This window comes from Malania oleifera, chromosome 12, assembly GCF_029873635.1.
Source record: "Malania oleifera isolate guangnan ecotype guangnan chromosome 12, ASM2987363v1, whole genome shotgun sequence".
NCBI lineage: Eukaryota > Viridiplantae > Streptophyta > Magnoliopsida > Santalales > Ximeniaceae > Malania > Malania oleifera.
In genome coordinates, this window is record NC_080428.1 from 35,581,621 (window position 1) to 35,597,688 (window position 16,068).

The following is a 16,068-nucleotide window of genomic DNA, read 5'->3' on the forward strand; positions in this document are numbered from 1 at the left end:
AAAAAAGTACTAGGACTTCCAATTGTGAATGGAAGAGCTACTTGGAGTAAAAAGCTTATAGTCAGACAAAGAGTTGAAGTAGTATAGTTCCTTCTCCATAGAGTGCATTCTCATTTGGAAGCAGCTCCGAAAGAGAGGCACCGTGGGCTGATAACCTTGATGGAGGAGGAGAACAGAAAAGCATACCAATGAAAGGTAGTAGTTCGGAACAAGTTGCGAGGGGGCTATGTGATAAAAGCGCAACACCTCAGAAATGAAAGGGAGAAAAGGCAGCCTGAGTCCTAAGTCCAGATAGTCAGCATACAAATAGATTTCACTGGGGCCAGGATCAAAAGCAGACTCTGAATTGGTCGGCAACCTAACGCTAATGTTTGTAGAGATAGCAAAGAAGTAGCAGACATTTTGCATATTCGAGGAGGACAAATCATTCCGAGCACTCCTCACCGTGACTAGAGCCTTCGCTGAGGGCAATAAAGACTTCATGACAAATGCGAAGTATGAAATAAACAAGACAAACAACTTTCTCAAGTATACAAATGGATCAAATAAGTAAACTTCCCACAAAAACAAAGAAGCTATTGTATGAAAGAAGATCAAACAGGTAGACTCTGCATAAAAACATGACAGACACTATGCAAAAAAAGATAAAAAAGGAAAACTTTTCATGAGAACAATGAAGAACGCAAAGAACAAAACAAACATATAATGCCACACAAAAATGGAGTAAAGCAACCAAGGAAGGGTAGAAGGAGAGCGTACCTAGCAAACAGAAGGGGACCCTTTAGATAAGATGAGAAGCAAATGAGGGAGCTTGTGACCTTTATAGAGAAAGCCTACACGGGTCCCCAAAAGAGTTAGCATCTCGAGAAGGCGGGAACCCTTCAACTCGGGTGTGCGCCTCGAGGGAAAGAAATCAAATCCCCTGCATATACGCTGATGTGGCACCAATTCCAAGGAGTATCGGTACTCCCAAGGTACGACTCAGCTGACAAGCAATTATTAGCTTTTGCAGGGCGACGTACGTCATGAAAGGACTTCCATGTGGCATCACAGCAACTAGACTGATAGGCACAATAGATGATGCCAGAAGAGAGCCCAATCAATGAGCATAACTCATTAGGAAAACAAGGCCCAACTGACGAGCACTACTCATGAGGCCAAGCAATAGCCCAGCAAATAAGCACAACTCATTAGGCAAACAACGCCCAACTAATGAGCACTACTTGTGAGGCCATGCAATAGCCCCGCAAATGAGCACAACTCATTAGGAAAACAAGGCCCAGTTGACGAGCACTGCTCATAAGGCCATGCAACAACCCAGCAAATGAGCATAACTCATTAGGCAGACAAGGCCCAGCTGACAAGCACTACTCGTGAGGCCATGCAACAATGTAGCAAATGAGCACAACTCATTAGGCAAATAAGGCCCAACTGACGAGCATTGCTCGTGAGGCCATGAAATAGCCCAGTAAATGAGAACAGCTCGTTAGGCAAATAAGACCTAACTGACGAGCACTGCTCACAAGGCCATGCAACAGCCCAGTATATGAGCAGCTCGAAAAAAATGTCTCGAAGAGCAGCTCGGTAAAAATGGCTCGGCAAAAATGCTTGAAAGAGCAGCTCAGCAAAAATTAGCCCAAAAAAAGTGCCTCAAAGAGCAGCTTGGCAAAAACAGCTCAGAAAAAATGCCTAAAAGAGTAGCTTAATAGAAATCAACTCGGCAAAAGTGCCTTGAAGAGCAGTTTGGCAAAAATGGCTCGGCAAAAATGCCTAAAAGAGCAGCTCGTAAAAATGTCCCTAACAACAACTTGGCAAAATTGCCCCCAAGAGTAGCTCGATAGAAAAACAGCTCGGCAAAAATGCCCCCAAGAGCAGCTCGAAAAAAATGCTTGGCAAAAATGCCTCCAAGAGTAGTTCAGTAGAATAGTTCGGCAAAAATGCCTCGAAGAGTAGCTCGGTAGAAAATAGCTCAGCAAAATGCCTCCAAGAGCAGCTCGAAAAAATAGCTCGACAAAAATGCCTCGAAGAGTAGCTCGACAAAAATACCTCCATGAGCAGCTCGACAAAAGGGCTTGGCCAAAAATGCCTCGAAGAGCAGTTTGGCACAAAATCACTAGGAAAAAATGCCTTTAAGAGCAGTTTGGCAGAATAGCTCGGCAAAAAATGCCTCAAAGAGCTGTTCGGCAGAAAACAGCTTGACAAAAATGCCTCCAAGAGTAGCTTGACAAAAAAGCTCAGCAAAAAATGCCTCGAAGAGCAGTTTGGAAAAAAATCGCTTGACAAAAATGCCTCTAAGAGTAGTTTGGTAGAACAGCTCAGCAGAAAATAATTCAGCAAAAATGCCTTCAATAGTAGCTTGACAAAACAGCTCAACAAAAATTCCTCGAACAGCAGCTCGGCAAAAATACCTCCAAGAGTAGATCGACAAAAATGCTCGGCCAAAAATGTCTCGAAGAGCAGTTCGAAACAAAACCACTCAACAAAAATATCTCCAAGAGCAGTTCGGTAGAATAGCTCGGCAAAAAAGCCTCGAAGGACAGCTTAGCAGAAAACAACTCGACAAAAATGCCTCCAAAAGCAGCTCGAAAAAATAGATCGGCAAAGATGACTCGAAGAGCAGTAGATCAGCAAAGATGCCTCGAAGAGCAGCTCGACAAAAATGCCTCCAAGAGCAACTTGGCAAAAAGGCTCAGCCGAAAATGCCTCGAAGAGCTGTTCGACACAAAACCTAGTTCTACAGAACAGCTCGACAAAAATGCCTCGAATAGCAGCTCGGTAGAAAACAGCTTGGCAAAAATGCCTCCAAAAGCAGCTTGGAAAAACAGCTCGGAAAAAATGCCTCGAAGAGCAGCTCGACAAAAATGCCTCCAAAGGCAGCTCAACAAAAAGGCTGGACCAAAAATGCCTCGAAGAGTAGTTTGACAAAAAACAGCTTGGCAAAAATGCCTCGAAGAATAGCTCGGCAAAAATGCTTCCAAGAGTAGCTTAGCAAAAAGGCTCGGCCAAAAATGCCTCGAAGAGTAGTTTGACAAAAAACAGCTTGGCAAAAATGCCTCGAAGAATAGCTCGGCAAAAATGCTTCCAAGAGTAGCTTAGCAAAAAGGCTCGGCCAAAAATGCCTCGAAGAGTAGTTCAGCTGAAAATAGCTCAGCTAAAATGCCTTCAAGAGCAGCTCAGCAAAAAACAGCTCGGCCAAAGATGCCCCGAATAGCAACTTGGCCAAAACAGCTCGACAGAAAATGACTCGGAAGAAACAACCATCGAGGTTAGCTCGGCAAAATCTGGTCAGAACAAAATTCCCTCTTAAGGCTGCTTGGCACAAATCGCTGAATGGAGCTCGTCGGAAGAGCCTGCTCGACATGAACCCGTGAAGGTAGCAAGACGAGATGACCCGCTCGGCACAGCCTATCTCCCACATATCGGCTCGGCCAAGCCGTTTGAGCCACATCATCGGCTCGGACCCAACGACCTCCCGCCGATCGACTTAGATCAGCCGTGCTGTACCCCTTCTCTGCTCGGATCAGCTTACTGTACCCCTCATCGGCTCGGACTAGCCAACTGGGGTTGAAACCTGCTCGACAAGTCCATTCAAGCCCCTTTTGCCCGGATTAGTAGAGGTTCTTTGAATCTAAAAAAAAAATAAAAATGCACATATTGAGGAGATAAGGTCACCTTCAAAATTCCAAAAACCAGTTCCGAAATTTTGAAACCAAGGGGGGGGGGGGTGGGCAACTGATATGCCCCAAACATATTAGCCTTAAAAATAGTCCATCTATCATAAAGGGCATTAAGGAGCATAAAGGCCAAAGTGATTTGCGCCTGCGCCATAACTAGCCAATAAATGGCCATATGCCCCTGAGTCAACTTTAGCCACTATAGGAAGGGACACGTAGAAGAGGCCAACGTAAGTCATTCAACACTTACTCTTACTATTGCATTTAACTTCTTTGAAACATTCCCTTTACTTAGGCATCAGAGTAATCCCCCAGAATACACCCTGAGTCCTCCAAGCCTTCTTGCTTTCATCATTTTCAGGTCAACGGAGGTCTGAGAGCAGTCTTGCTAGTCATCACCGATTTTATCTCGCAACAAGAATAAAATGAAATCCAGGGATGGAATCGAATTTATACCTTGATTTTGTACTCTGCGTTCAAATTTCACTTCATTCATTTCCTACTCTATTCCATTCCCAAAACCAAACATGACATGAAACCAACGTTATGTTTACAACTCTAAACAGATCAAAAATTAAAATAAATAATTTAAACCATGTATTTAAAATGATTATTAAATATCTATATTGTTTTAGAAATTAAATGGATCAATATTAAAAGGGAGGTGCTATTATTATTAGCATCCAAAAATTATTATTGGCATAATTTTATATTTATTTTTCATGTATTCAAATAACAATTTTTCCTTATAACTTTCATTTTTGCAAGTAAAAAGGTAGAAAGAAATAAACATAAATTTATAATTTAATTTTAAAAATCAAGAGATAAAATTGATCTTTTATATATAAAAATAAATGAATTATCCTTATTATTTTTAAAGTGCCAATATAATCTCCCAATTAAAATTTCTTTCATTTATGAGAAGCAATGGTAGAGGATGAATTGAAAAAATTGCTGCACCAAATCAATCTAAATAAAAATAGGAATAAGTTTAAAAATTAAATTAGTATTTGAAAGTATAAAATAAATTTTAGTTAGTATTCCAGATATGAATTTGAATATTGTATTTAGATAAATTTTAATATAATTTTTTACTATATCATATTCAAATCTAAAGCAATCCATACTTTAAAGATAGTTCAAATATAAGATTAATATAATTATAATCCCATGAGTTGCAGCTACAAAAATATGATATAAGGTGCAAGAAATATATCTAGAGTCACAGAGGATGGGTCAAAGGAAATCATGAAACGCTGAAATTCTCAACGCTTGAAAAGGCTTCGCCGGTCTACTGTCACTCTCCAAAATCACGATATTCACACTCTCAAATCTTTCACTTTTTTTATTGCCTTCAAATTAGTTATTTTGAAGACTCCAAAATAGCCAGACCACTCCTTTCCTTTCCCCCAGGTCTCTCTCTCTCTCTCTCTCTCTCTCTCTCTCTGTATGCAAACCTAAGCACGAATCGAAATATAGATTGGACAGTTCCCATTTCCCAGTTCGCAGTTCTCAGTTCCCATCACAGAACATCGCTGCTGCAAGAGACACTTGGTTTCTTCTTCTTCTTCTTCTTCTTCTTCTTCTTCTGTGCTTCTGAGGTTCCTGCCCATTAGCGCATGCTCTTACCACTGGAAGATGTTGGAATTGAGAGACGGCAGTTGCTTTCCGAAGCCATTGGTGGCCGTCAATGTCGCTCTTGCTTGCATCGATGGAGCTATTGTTTTTTTTGCGTTTTGCCAGGTTTGTTCTTGTTTCAACGGCTTCTTGTAAATGGGTGCTGTTTATTTGATCTCAATGTCGCGGTTTTTGTGGACCACGCGATTTTCATTTGGTTTTTTGTTTAATGCGACTAATGGGATGTGGATTTTTATGCATAATGGAGGATGAGACTGAATTTTCGTAATGTTGGTTGAATTCCAAAAAAGGGGGGGGGGGGGGGTTCCTGTTTCCATTGGGTGATTTTTCAGCCCACTTCCGCGGAAGATAGTGATTTTCTTTTTTTGTTGCAATGGTTCTTGCAGAGAAGTCTGTTCTATTTTTTTCCCTCGCATTATCTCGATGGACTGTTGATTGGGTTGGGTTTCTGTCGTATTCTGTTGACTTTTTTCCTAATATTTAAGCACTGGTCAGTGGAGCCCGTGACTGAATTAACTACACGTTTGGTAGCTAGGAAGGGAATGGAATCGAGTCGAATGTAATTGAAATTAGCACTTGATTTCTTTGTACTCTGCATTCAAATTTTCATTTCATTCCACTGCTACCTTATTTCAGTTGCAAACCAAACATGACATAAAGGGCATTGCATAATCCTATACTCGCTGTGTATTGGGAAGCTTGCTGGCACCATGCTTTGGTGCATATATAACGTTCTTATTTAGACCAATTGATTGCTGGGGTCGTTAAAACTTAAAATGCATATACAAGCCTAATCTATGGTTTTGGTGGTTGACATAATTGACATATCTTTGAATTTTTAGAAAATGGAATTGCGCCTAGATCTTTTGAAAAATTTTGTGGTTCCTTAATGTAGGTGGACGGAGATCCTCTAGAGTTAAGCACGACTTTTTGGGAGTCAAAAGACTCTCTCTCTCTCTCTCTCTCTCTCTCTGAAATGTACTGGGTGTGTCATCTTTGGAAAAATAGTTGGGTGGTTTAAATTTAAAAAATTCTAGGCAGAGTAACTTTAGAGAATGTATTGCGAATCTAGGATATATTTGTTTTTACAGACTAAAGGACAGATGTGCCTTGGAAGTCCAGTGGCTGTATATCTTTTTGAAATTTTTTTTGTTGTTTTTATTTTGAAAAATGCTGGAAATTAGTTGTGAGAGTCTTTATTAAACTTTAGAAATGATTAATAAACAAATCACACAAGTTCTGGAGACAAAAATTTTAATGGAAACTTTGTGAGACAAAAATTGTTTGATGTTTCAATTTTGCAAATGATGGATACATAAATCTCATGAGAGAGAGAGGATACTTTTCTCCATGAGGTCTTTGGTTTGAACTTAATCTATAATCAATCTAGAAAATGAATTCAAGTGCTCCGTATTGCTCCACAAGTTAAGATTTTCTTTGTACTTTTCTCTTTCCATGTTTCCATGCTATATTTCAGGGTTCTTTGTCAAAGAATTTTTTTTTCCCCTTGAAATCTTACTCTCTCTTCCCCCATTGTTATTTTTATAAAAAGGAGGTTAGTTGCAACATAACATTCTCTATGAAATGAATTTTTTCCCCTAGAATCTTACTCTCTCTTTCCTATGGGTGGAAAATGGGCCAATGGGCCAAGGAGCTGATGAGTAGGTGTTAGATGGGTTTGGGTTTAAGTTAAACTCATTTATAAATGGTTGAATATAACATGCCCATGCCTATCTAGTTAATTAATAGGTTGCAAAAGGGTACACATTAACAGATTACAATAACTTCATATAATTTCATCAATATTTCAATATATTTAGGTGGAACCGTGAATGAATATTACACTTTTACAATTCTCTTTCTATGCGCTTGTTATATTTTAGGCCTCTCTATCAAATGAGATTTTATTTTTCCTAAAATCTCTCTCTCTCTCTCTCTCTCTCTGAAGGATAACAAAATGAGTTAAAGTGCCAAAATGGTTGAATATAACATGCCCATGCCTATCTAGTTAATTAATAGGTTGCAAAAGGGTACACATTAACAGATTACAATAACTTCATATAATTTCATCAATATTTCAATATATTTAGGTGGAACCGTGAATGAATATTACACTTTTACAATTCTCTTTCTATGTGCTTGTTATATTTTAGGCCTCTCTATCAAATGAGATTTTATTTTTCCTAAAATCTCTCTCTCTCTCTCTCTCTGAAGGATAACAAAATGAGTTAAAGTGCCAAATAGTGGACGTGTGAGGATTAAAACCGTTCGGATTAAGTTAATCCATTTATAAACAAGTTAGTTAATGAGTTGCAAATTATTACCAATTCACAAAATATAGTAAATTTATTTTATATATATTTTTAATATTTCAAAGTATTTAGGTTGAATGAAAGAATATGCGCTATTTGAAATGCACTTATCTTTTGTGTTAATACTTATTCATTATTAACAGATCTTTTTTGTTGAACATACTTATGTCTCTAAATTTTTTTTATAGAATGCAATTGCTCTTCAAAATAATTAATCTCACTATTCATTTTTCTTGAGCCTCAACTCATTATGTGGTTTTCCATGTGTCCTTTTTGGCTCATTCTTTTTTTAATTTTTAATTTTTATTTCAAGGATCATTGTTGGTTGATCTTCAAAGGAGCCTGGGGGCTTGGGAGGGGGAGCATTATTATAATATCATTTGTTTTGTTGTTTTTGTGCTTTAGGAGGACCTTTTATCTTCTGTTCCTTGTAAATTATTTTCTTTTGATTAATTTCCTTTTTTATATAGGAAAACTCATTATGTGACTTGAAATTAATTTGATGAGTTGGGTGTTTGGAAGGAGAAAAGTATTATTCACAAAGTAAAATATCTTAGGATTGGTGTTATCCCAAGAGGGGGGGGGGGGTGAATTGGTTATTTAAAAAATTTAACAACTTTTTAGCCGATTCACATTCTATCTCAAATTCAAATTTAAAGTATATACCACAATCACCACAAAATAAATATAAACATACACTTGCGGAAATTTAAAGAGAGTAGGGATAGAGAAAACGACACCGCAATTTACAAGCTTCGGCTATACCTGCTTACGTCCTTGCCTCAAGCAAATCACTTGAGGATTTTCACTATCTTGCTTTTTTAAATCAGGGCAGAGCTGCCACTATAATCCCTCCTTGTAGGCAGAAATACCTCTCCAAGCGTTATACCTTCGCTTGGCACAGTTCAAACCTGTGAACCCTCCTTCTAGGCGGAGATACCTCTCCAAGCAATATACCCTCATTAGGCACGGTTCAAAACCCGAACCGCAAAGAAATGAATGGAAATAATGTTTGTGTACAATGGATACTCCTTCAAGAGCTAATAAGTACAAATACAAATCAATCTAATGCACTCTCAATGATTTGGAAGTTGAAGCTCAATAGAGTATGGTAATGTTCTCAAATGTGTTTTCAAAACCAAAGAGTAGGAGAACTTTGAAGTTGATGTATAAAAGATGATTATGAGTTTGTTCAAATGGACTTTTGAAATGATCAAGAGAAGTGAGCTTTGATGTGATAAAAGGTGATTATAAAATAAGCTCAACAATTCAAGAGTATTTCAAGATAGATCAAGAGTTTTTCTCCAAATGTATTTTCAAAAATAAGAGTAGGAGAACTTTGAAAAATGATGTGAAAATGAGTTTCAATAAAGCTCAATAATCAAAGAATATTCAAGTATGCTTTCAAGATAATCAAAAGTGATTCAAAAGTGTTCTCCAAGTGTTTAAGCTTGGTATTTATAGGCAAAACTCAAATATGACCGTTATGTGACCGTTGGGGCTTTAAAATATATTTTAACTTTGGGAATATAGCTGTTTTCTGACCGTTATTGGTGAAACTTGAGAGATACGGTCTACTGAACTGAGGTTCAGTCGACTGAACCCAAGGCGATTTTCCATAGCCGCGAGATTCAGTTGATTGATCAATGATCCGGTCGACTGGATCATAAAATGATGAACTTCGGTCGATTGGACTTAACATCCGGTCGACCGAATCTGGGTTTTCTGCTGTGGACACCCTTTAGTATTTTAGGCATAAATTTTTCTAGAAAACTCCAAATGGGACGTTCTTGGTATTAAAAGAAAGCTAAGAGAAAATCTCACAACTTTCATGTTGAACATATTTTAAGATGGGAACTGATTGATCGAGAAAATCGCTCATCAATGCGACGGCAGAAACATGAAGGGGATTTTGAAAATCTTGTTTTGGAATTTTTCATGCCAAAAATGATTTTTACACTTGAAATAATTTTTGCACATTTGTAAAATGATTTTCAATGAAATATAGAGTGCCTAGGGTCCAACTAAGGTCACCTATGAGAGCTTCACATCAAATCAAAGAGTCATGCATGTACAATTGAAACTTAAATACATTACAACTGAAAAATAAATGTCTTCAAGCTTTTGCTCTTCAATATACCATGGAATGTACCAAATGGTGTCTTAATTTGAGTGCTTCATTTGCATCGGTCATTTGTGTTTTCTGAAACTTAATCCTGTTCATATACTTAACGTACAAATAAGATGCTGTGATTTGTCATTATCAAAATGGGATAGGACCCAAAAAGTCAACAAAATATGCCTAAATGAGAATGCTAAGGTAAATGAGTGGTCTAATTCTAAAATATAATGGGAATGAACACATTTATGGTAAGTTTGACATGGCACCGAAGAGTATTAGATAAGAGAAAGGCAGTTAAGTTGGTTTAGGCAGTTACAAGGTTGACTAAATAACACACCAGTTAGTAGTATTGTACTTATTGGCACTAAAGGGGGAGGGGTAGACCTAAAAAAATAAATTGGACTGGAGATAATAAGTAACTATTTGATAGTCCACCAATGTTAAAGGATATTGCCCTAGGATGTGCAGAATGGCAGAGGAGGATTCATGTAGCCAACCTCACTTGGTGGGACTTACACTTGATTGTTGTTGTCATCTATGAGTAATAATGAATCAATGTTAGTGAACTTTCCACCATGGTCTTAAATTTCCACAAAATTGTCAAAATTTTTGCTTTCCATCAATCTCAAAATTGAAAGGGCAGTCAATTTACGTCTACAAGATTTTTGTTGGATTTTCAACGAATCATCTAAAATTTCTTGAAATCTCAAAATTTTAGCGAAACTTATTGATATTTTAACTATATAATGAAATGTCCTTGGAATTCAAATGTGAGATTTAAATGCAAAGTGAAATTTCTCTCTTAATTTATCCAATTTTTTTAATTGAAACAACGATTATTACAAGGATTTTTGAAATTATTGAAAAATTAAACTAAGTCATTAACAACAACATTTTATTTAACAATCGTGTCTAATTTTTTTTATTTGTATAATAAAATAATATTTATTGGTTTTTGAAATTTATTTATATGTTTAGTATGGATATTATATTACAACTACTGCACCTCATACACAACATACCTATCATTGGTGTATTTAATTCAATTATTAGGTCTTAGACTTGCATTATTATGTCTATTAACCATTTCTAAAATCTAAAGTTTCATAAAAGAACTCCTTGCTTTACTACTAATTTCCGTCATTTTTTTAGAATTGAAATCAAACTCAAAATTTCCATTCTTTTGAAACTTCAAATTTTAGATGGAATCGAAATTTAAGAAGCTTCCAGCTAATCATCTATCTATTATTTTTTGTAATTGTCTAGGAAACATTGAAGCTCAAAGTGTCAATGTCGGACACATTGGAAACTGACACTTGCTTGACACTCCACGACGCGTAATACATGTCAGAAAATAATTAATTTATTTTTATTTTTAGATGCAGCTGAGACACTTCTTAAAACTTCCCAACATGACAAGGACACCTCTGGACACTGCTTGCATCGAAACACTGCGTTTTGTTGCCCCTTCTAATTTTGTGAACAAAACATTAAAAAAAAGTTGAGAAGTTGAGCGATTAAGAGTCAATAGGTTCTTTGAAATTGGAATGATTGGGCTTTGGAGCCCTAGTGCCATTGTGCTAGCCTTGTGGAGCATTGAACCTCAATGCCCTAGAAGTTTCCGTCTCTTAAAACCATCACCATTTTTGTTTCTCTCTATTAATCATTTTTTTTTTAATTTCTTGATGAGCCATGCCCATATAGGATTTTTTTTCCCTGGGGGGGGGGGGTTGTTGTACTAATATTCCATGATGTGTGAATGCAGTTGATGATTGTATAAGTGTAGTTTGTAAAACGTGTAATTGATAGTTGGATTGCTGTTTTCTCTCTTGTGGGGGAGCAATGGGTGGCCCCGAGAAACGTGGGAGACTTGTTACTGGTCAACTTCTGGGCTTTTGGAAGGAATAGAAACGGAAGAGCTCTTTGGTTTGGGGCTGTCTTTTCCATCCTTTGGACCCTGTGGAATGAGAGGAATGGTAGGACTTTTAAAGGTTGCTCAACCTGTTCATGGTTACTTTGGGAGAAAGCGACTTTCTTGGCATCCCTTTGGGTGCACTCTTAGTTTTTTTAGGGGATTACTGCTGTCCGACCTCACAAGAGATTGGAGGGCAGCGGTCTTGTAATTAATAATTTTATTGTTGTTCCTGGTTCCTTTAGTAGCTTATAGGTTTTTTTTTTTCTTCTTGTATCTTTTTGTTATCTAGGGAGGACTCCTTGTCCTCTACTTTGTACTGTCTTTATTGTTCTAATAAAATTGTCTTTTATCCAAAAAAATAATTTTGCATGAATGATTATTACTTCAATTTTGTCATTTAAAAGGAAAACATGCCTAAATACACACACACGCACACACCACACACACACACACACATTAATCAATGTAACTTTGTTGTGTCGCATCATCATTTTTTAGAAATTATTGTGTTGCTGTGCCAGTATTGTGTTGTATCTGTATCTCGTATCAGTATTGTTGCTTCCTTGATTATTGTTACATCATACTTGATGAATTCAATGGCAAAGCTGAATTTTTATTCACTCTGCCATCAAACACGGGCTTACCACTAGTGTTAATATAATTTTCTTCTCGCTTGTGATTGTAACGTTGAATCAAAATGTATGAAGCTACAACTCTATTAAGTTCTAAGTTGTTGTATTCTATGTGCTAAGTCATTCTAATTATCTAATGCACTCTAGGTGGTTGCTTCATAAAATTTGTGCTTAGGAATTTTCCAAACAAGAAGAACCTGTTATAATACTGCCTAGATGCCTACATCTCAAAGCTAAAAAATGTCTCCAGCCTTAAGAAATAGCTTAGGGCCTTACTGATAACTGATCAAATAGATGTCATTTTGACAATGTTGTTTCATGCCCCTTCTATTTTCTGTCATAGTTTTACGCCATGCCACAGGCATATAAGTCATCAATTGTGTATGATATACAGAGATGCACACTTTCTGTTTAGGTTATTCTGACACCTACTCGTGCAGCTTGAAGTTGTTAAAATGGGCTTACATGTGTGTGTATAATATATATGTATGCAAAATCAATTATTATATTTTCTAGAATGCATACAAGTTGATTGTACGTGAAATCTATGGTTTTGAGGTACTATATGAGAACTATAAAGGCTTTATTATTTTCTTTTTTCCACATGGAAATGAGTATAATGTTCTCTTTTTTGGGGCTAAGTAATGAGTATGATTTGCTTACTTTTTTGCGACAGCTGCTAAGGATTCATTCAAGGAGTTCACAGCTTGGTTGGACACGTCAAAAAGTAAGTGATTTGTTGTCTACTTTTACTTGATATCCAACCTCAGATTTCTTTTTCATTTTTTTCTTTAAATACGCAAGCTATATTGACCAATACTTGCTGCACTTTGAAATTGTATAGCATTGGTTCTGTGTGTAATAATGGTTGAAAATGTAGAGCTAATTGTTTGCTTGTTTCTAAAATGAGCACATTATTCCGGTGCAGTAGTTCAGGTGTCAATTGTGAGTGTTAGGAATGAGCATGTATGGATTCTTTATCAGTATGGGTGTCATCCCAGTACCTTATCTAGTCATTTGGAGCTTGCATTCTGTCGTTCTTGCATGATTAAGGTGCTTATTTTCTGCCTTTGTTTGGATGTGTAGTTAACAAAACTTGTACAAATTATTACATAGTTTGTTATAATTCCTCTAATATTTGCTTGTTTTGATAAGTGAAAGCTCATGGTCAATTGTGATTTTTGAAAGTACTTTTGATGTGATTCTGTTGTATATCTATTTTTCAATGTGAGATATTGTCTACTTGTTGATACAAATTAATCTCAACTTGCAGGTGTTTCATCTACTAATTGGTTTATCTAACATGGGTGAGAACTTCTTTTTTGAATTATTGTGTTACTATTTTTCAAATATTATTATCTCTTGGTCCTCTCTTTGCTTTTCCAAGTATCTACTTTTTAAGTTAATTTTTCAGTTTTGACATGCTCATATGCCTGTTGCCAATTTAGGGTTGTCCATTCTGTCTTTAGTTAATTTTGTATGTCCAGTGATTGCATCAAATATTGTACTTCTAATGTAAACATGGTTTATTGATATAGAAGGATTTGTTCATTATATAACAACTTCCGTTAAGATTTTCGTTAATTGTGTTTGTTTGCTTTCCATAGGACAAATTTGAAACAAAGTATATAGCTCAAGATATTTGTTTATAATGATGCTACTAAACATAAATACAACACTCACTGCACAAAGCTCCCATGCCACATCTGGGGTTTAAGAGGGCTGATTTACTTGAACCGGTGACTTTTGGTTTTGAGAATAACACCATTCCCACTGGGTGTTATGATGATTTTAGTGATGATGATGCTAAACAATTTGCACATAACCATAACTTTTCCAATTACTAACAATTTGAAGTAAGAGGATGCGCTCTAGAAAGATGTGATTGTGCATGATGATGATTTCTTGTCATTTCACTCTGGTTGGTTGGGGATTTTTCCCCATGATGCAAAGACAATTGTTTACTGGCAAAAGTGTCTGACTTGGCTACTGAAACTCCCTTATTTAGCATTTTCTTTTGGATTTGCAGTACCTTGCGAGACCAAAGAAGTTATAGATTCTGTGCACGCTTAAGAATTTAAAGGATTTAAACCAAACAAGATATGCACTGTTTTCAAGGGGAAGGTTTCTTCTATGCAGCCTGTCTTGAATAGCTGGATGGGTATTATCTTTAGTTGGCACAGTGGGATGCCTGGGTGGGACTTGTCTGTAATTTTTTATTTCCTTGATGTACTTCTTTGACTCGGGTTTTTTTTGTGTTTTGTTGTTCTCACTGTACTGTTTGGCATCCCCTTGATGCCTGTTTTCTCTTATAATATTCTCTTTTCTTTGCTGATAAAAAAATAAAATGAATTTAAATCTCTTTTACTGACTTCTTGTGGAGCTTCCATTTGTGCAATGGTAGTCAATTCACCATGACATTTCAAGTATGGAGTAGAATCCACAACTTGACTGATTGGTCGATGTTGGCATCTTGAGGCAACTTTATATTATGTTGTCTATTTCTTGATGTTTATTTGGCTTTGTCTTTCTTGCATGATTTTGTGAGAAGTTACTTGGTGGAGCCTTTCAGTTTTGTGACAATTCACGATCTCTAGATCCCCTTTACTGGGACATATGATGCAAGATCATAAATTATATTTGTCCATTTGTAGGACAGTTAACTCCTCTCTGGGATTTGTTTCTAAAATATCTCTCAAAGATGGTAATTACTGTCACTCATATGACCAAATAAATTAAAGTGTGATTTCTAGCCTTGAATATGCTTTGAGTATGTGAGGGCATGGAGTTATTTGAAATGGATTTTGGTGCACCGTGTAGTTTATAAGCTGAATGGAAGTAGTGGTAGCATTAGGAATTTAAATCTTGGGGGGGGGGGTTTGGAATCTAGAAGTCTATAACTGAAAATGCGAAAAGATGCAACCCCAAGTGCACAAACCCCCTTGCTAGGAGCCAGGAGGGCATGTTATATGTAGCCATACCTCCCCAATTGGAGAGGTTGCTTCTGCAACTTGAACTTGTGTCCTTCTAGCTTGAGTGTAGAACCCTTACCATTGGGTGAAGGCTCACTCACTCTTTATAGAAGTCTAAAACTATGATGCTTAAACATAGTTCTTTTTTTATTATTTATTTTATTTTTATTACATACAATACTATTATAGTGGTTCTCTTCTCTTTAAGGTCCTGATTGTCTTAAGCTTGAGAGTTTCTTTAGGAGGAGTAGTCAACAGTGTATGATTTGTGTTGTCTTATTTGGATCTTAGAAGGGGATCTGGATGTTGCAAAACATTCTTATTGGGAACTTGAAGGGTCTTGGGTTACATCTGGTATGCAAGGGTATTGCAAATTTATCATGGAGTGTGATTTGAGGGGTGTTTGTCTAAAAAACGTTCAATTTACTGGTTTTCAATAGCCGTTCATTCCATTCATTCAGTGGCTGCTCACACAAATTTTCAGTTATGAGTTCAGCGTGGAATGTTTCTCATAATGTGTCCCAATTCCCAAGACGTGTTGCCGCATTGTCTAGTTTTTATGGAGGCTAATCATGTGAAAGGAGGTCATATTTTTTTTAGGGGTTTGAAATTATATGGTTAAGTCATCTGGATTTTGCTGGTTAGGGATTCTTGGAAGAGTGTGGTGGAGCAGTGGGAAGGTTTCTAATTTACTGCAGAAATAAAGTTTTTGAAAGAGATGTTAAAGGAGAGGAATAAGGATAGTTCAAGAATTTAGAGTATTGGAGGATGGCCTAATGGAGAAATTTATGAACCTATGTTGC

General features: G+C 36.7%; 1 protein-coding gene across 3 annotated transcripts in view; it reads left to right on the forward strand.

Moving 5' to 3' along the window:
• The first annotated feature begins 5,011 nt into the window (after positions 1-5,011).
• The window catches only part of LOC131144360 (tobamovirus multiplication protein 1), a 75,950-nt gene continuing 64,893 nt past the window's right edge, over positions 5,012-16,068 (forward strand). For 2 of the 3 annotated variants that reach the window (XM_058092956.1, XM_058092958.1), the window contains exons 1-3: positions 5,041-5,417; positions 12,970-13,020; positions 13,567-13,600. In XM_058092956.1, coding sequence (XP_057948939.1) covers positions 5,313-5,417; positions 12,970-13,020; positions 13,567-13,600 — 190 coding nt within the window. In that variant the 5' untranslated portion in view covers positions 5,041-5,312. Of the gene's footprint in view, positions 5,418-12,969; positions 13,021-13,566; positions 13,601-16,068 lie in introns of all 3 variants that reach the window. The other variant, XM_058092955.1, reaches the window with a different exon arrangement.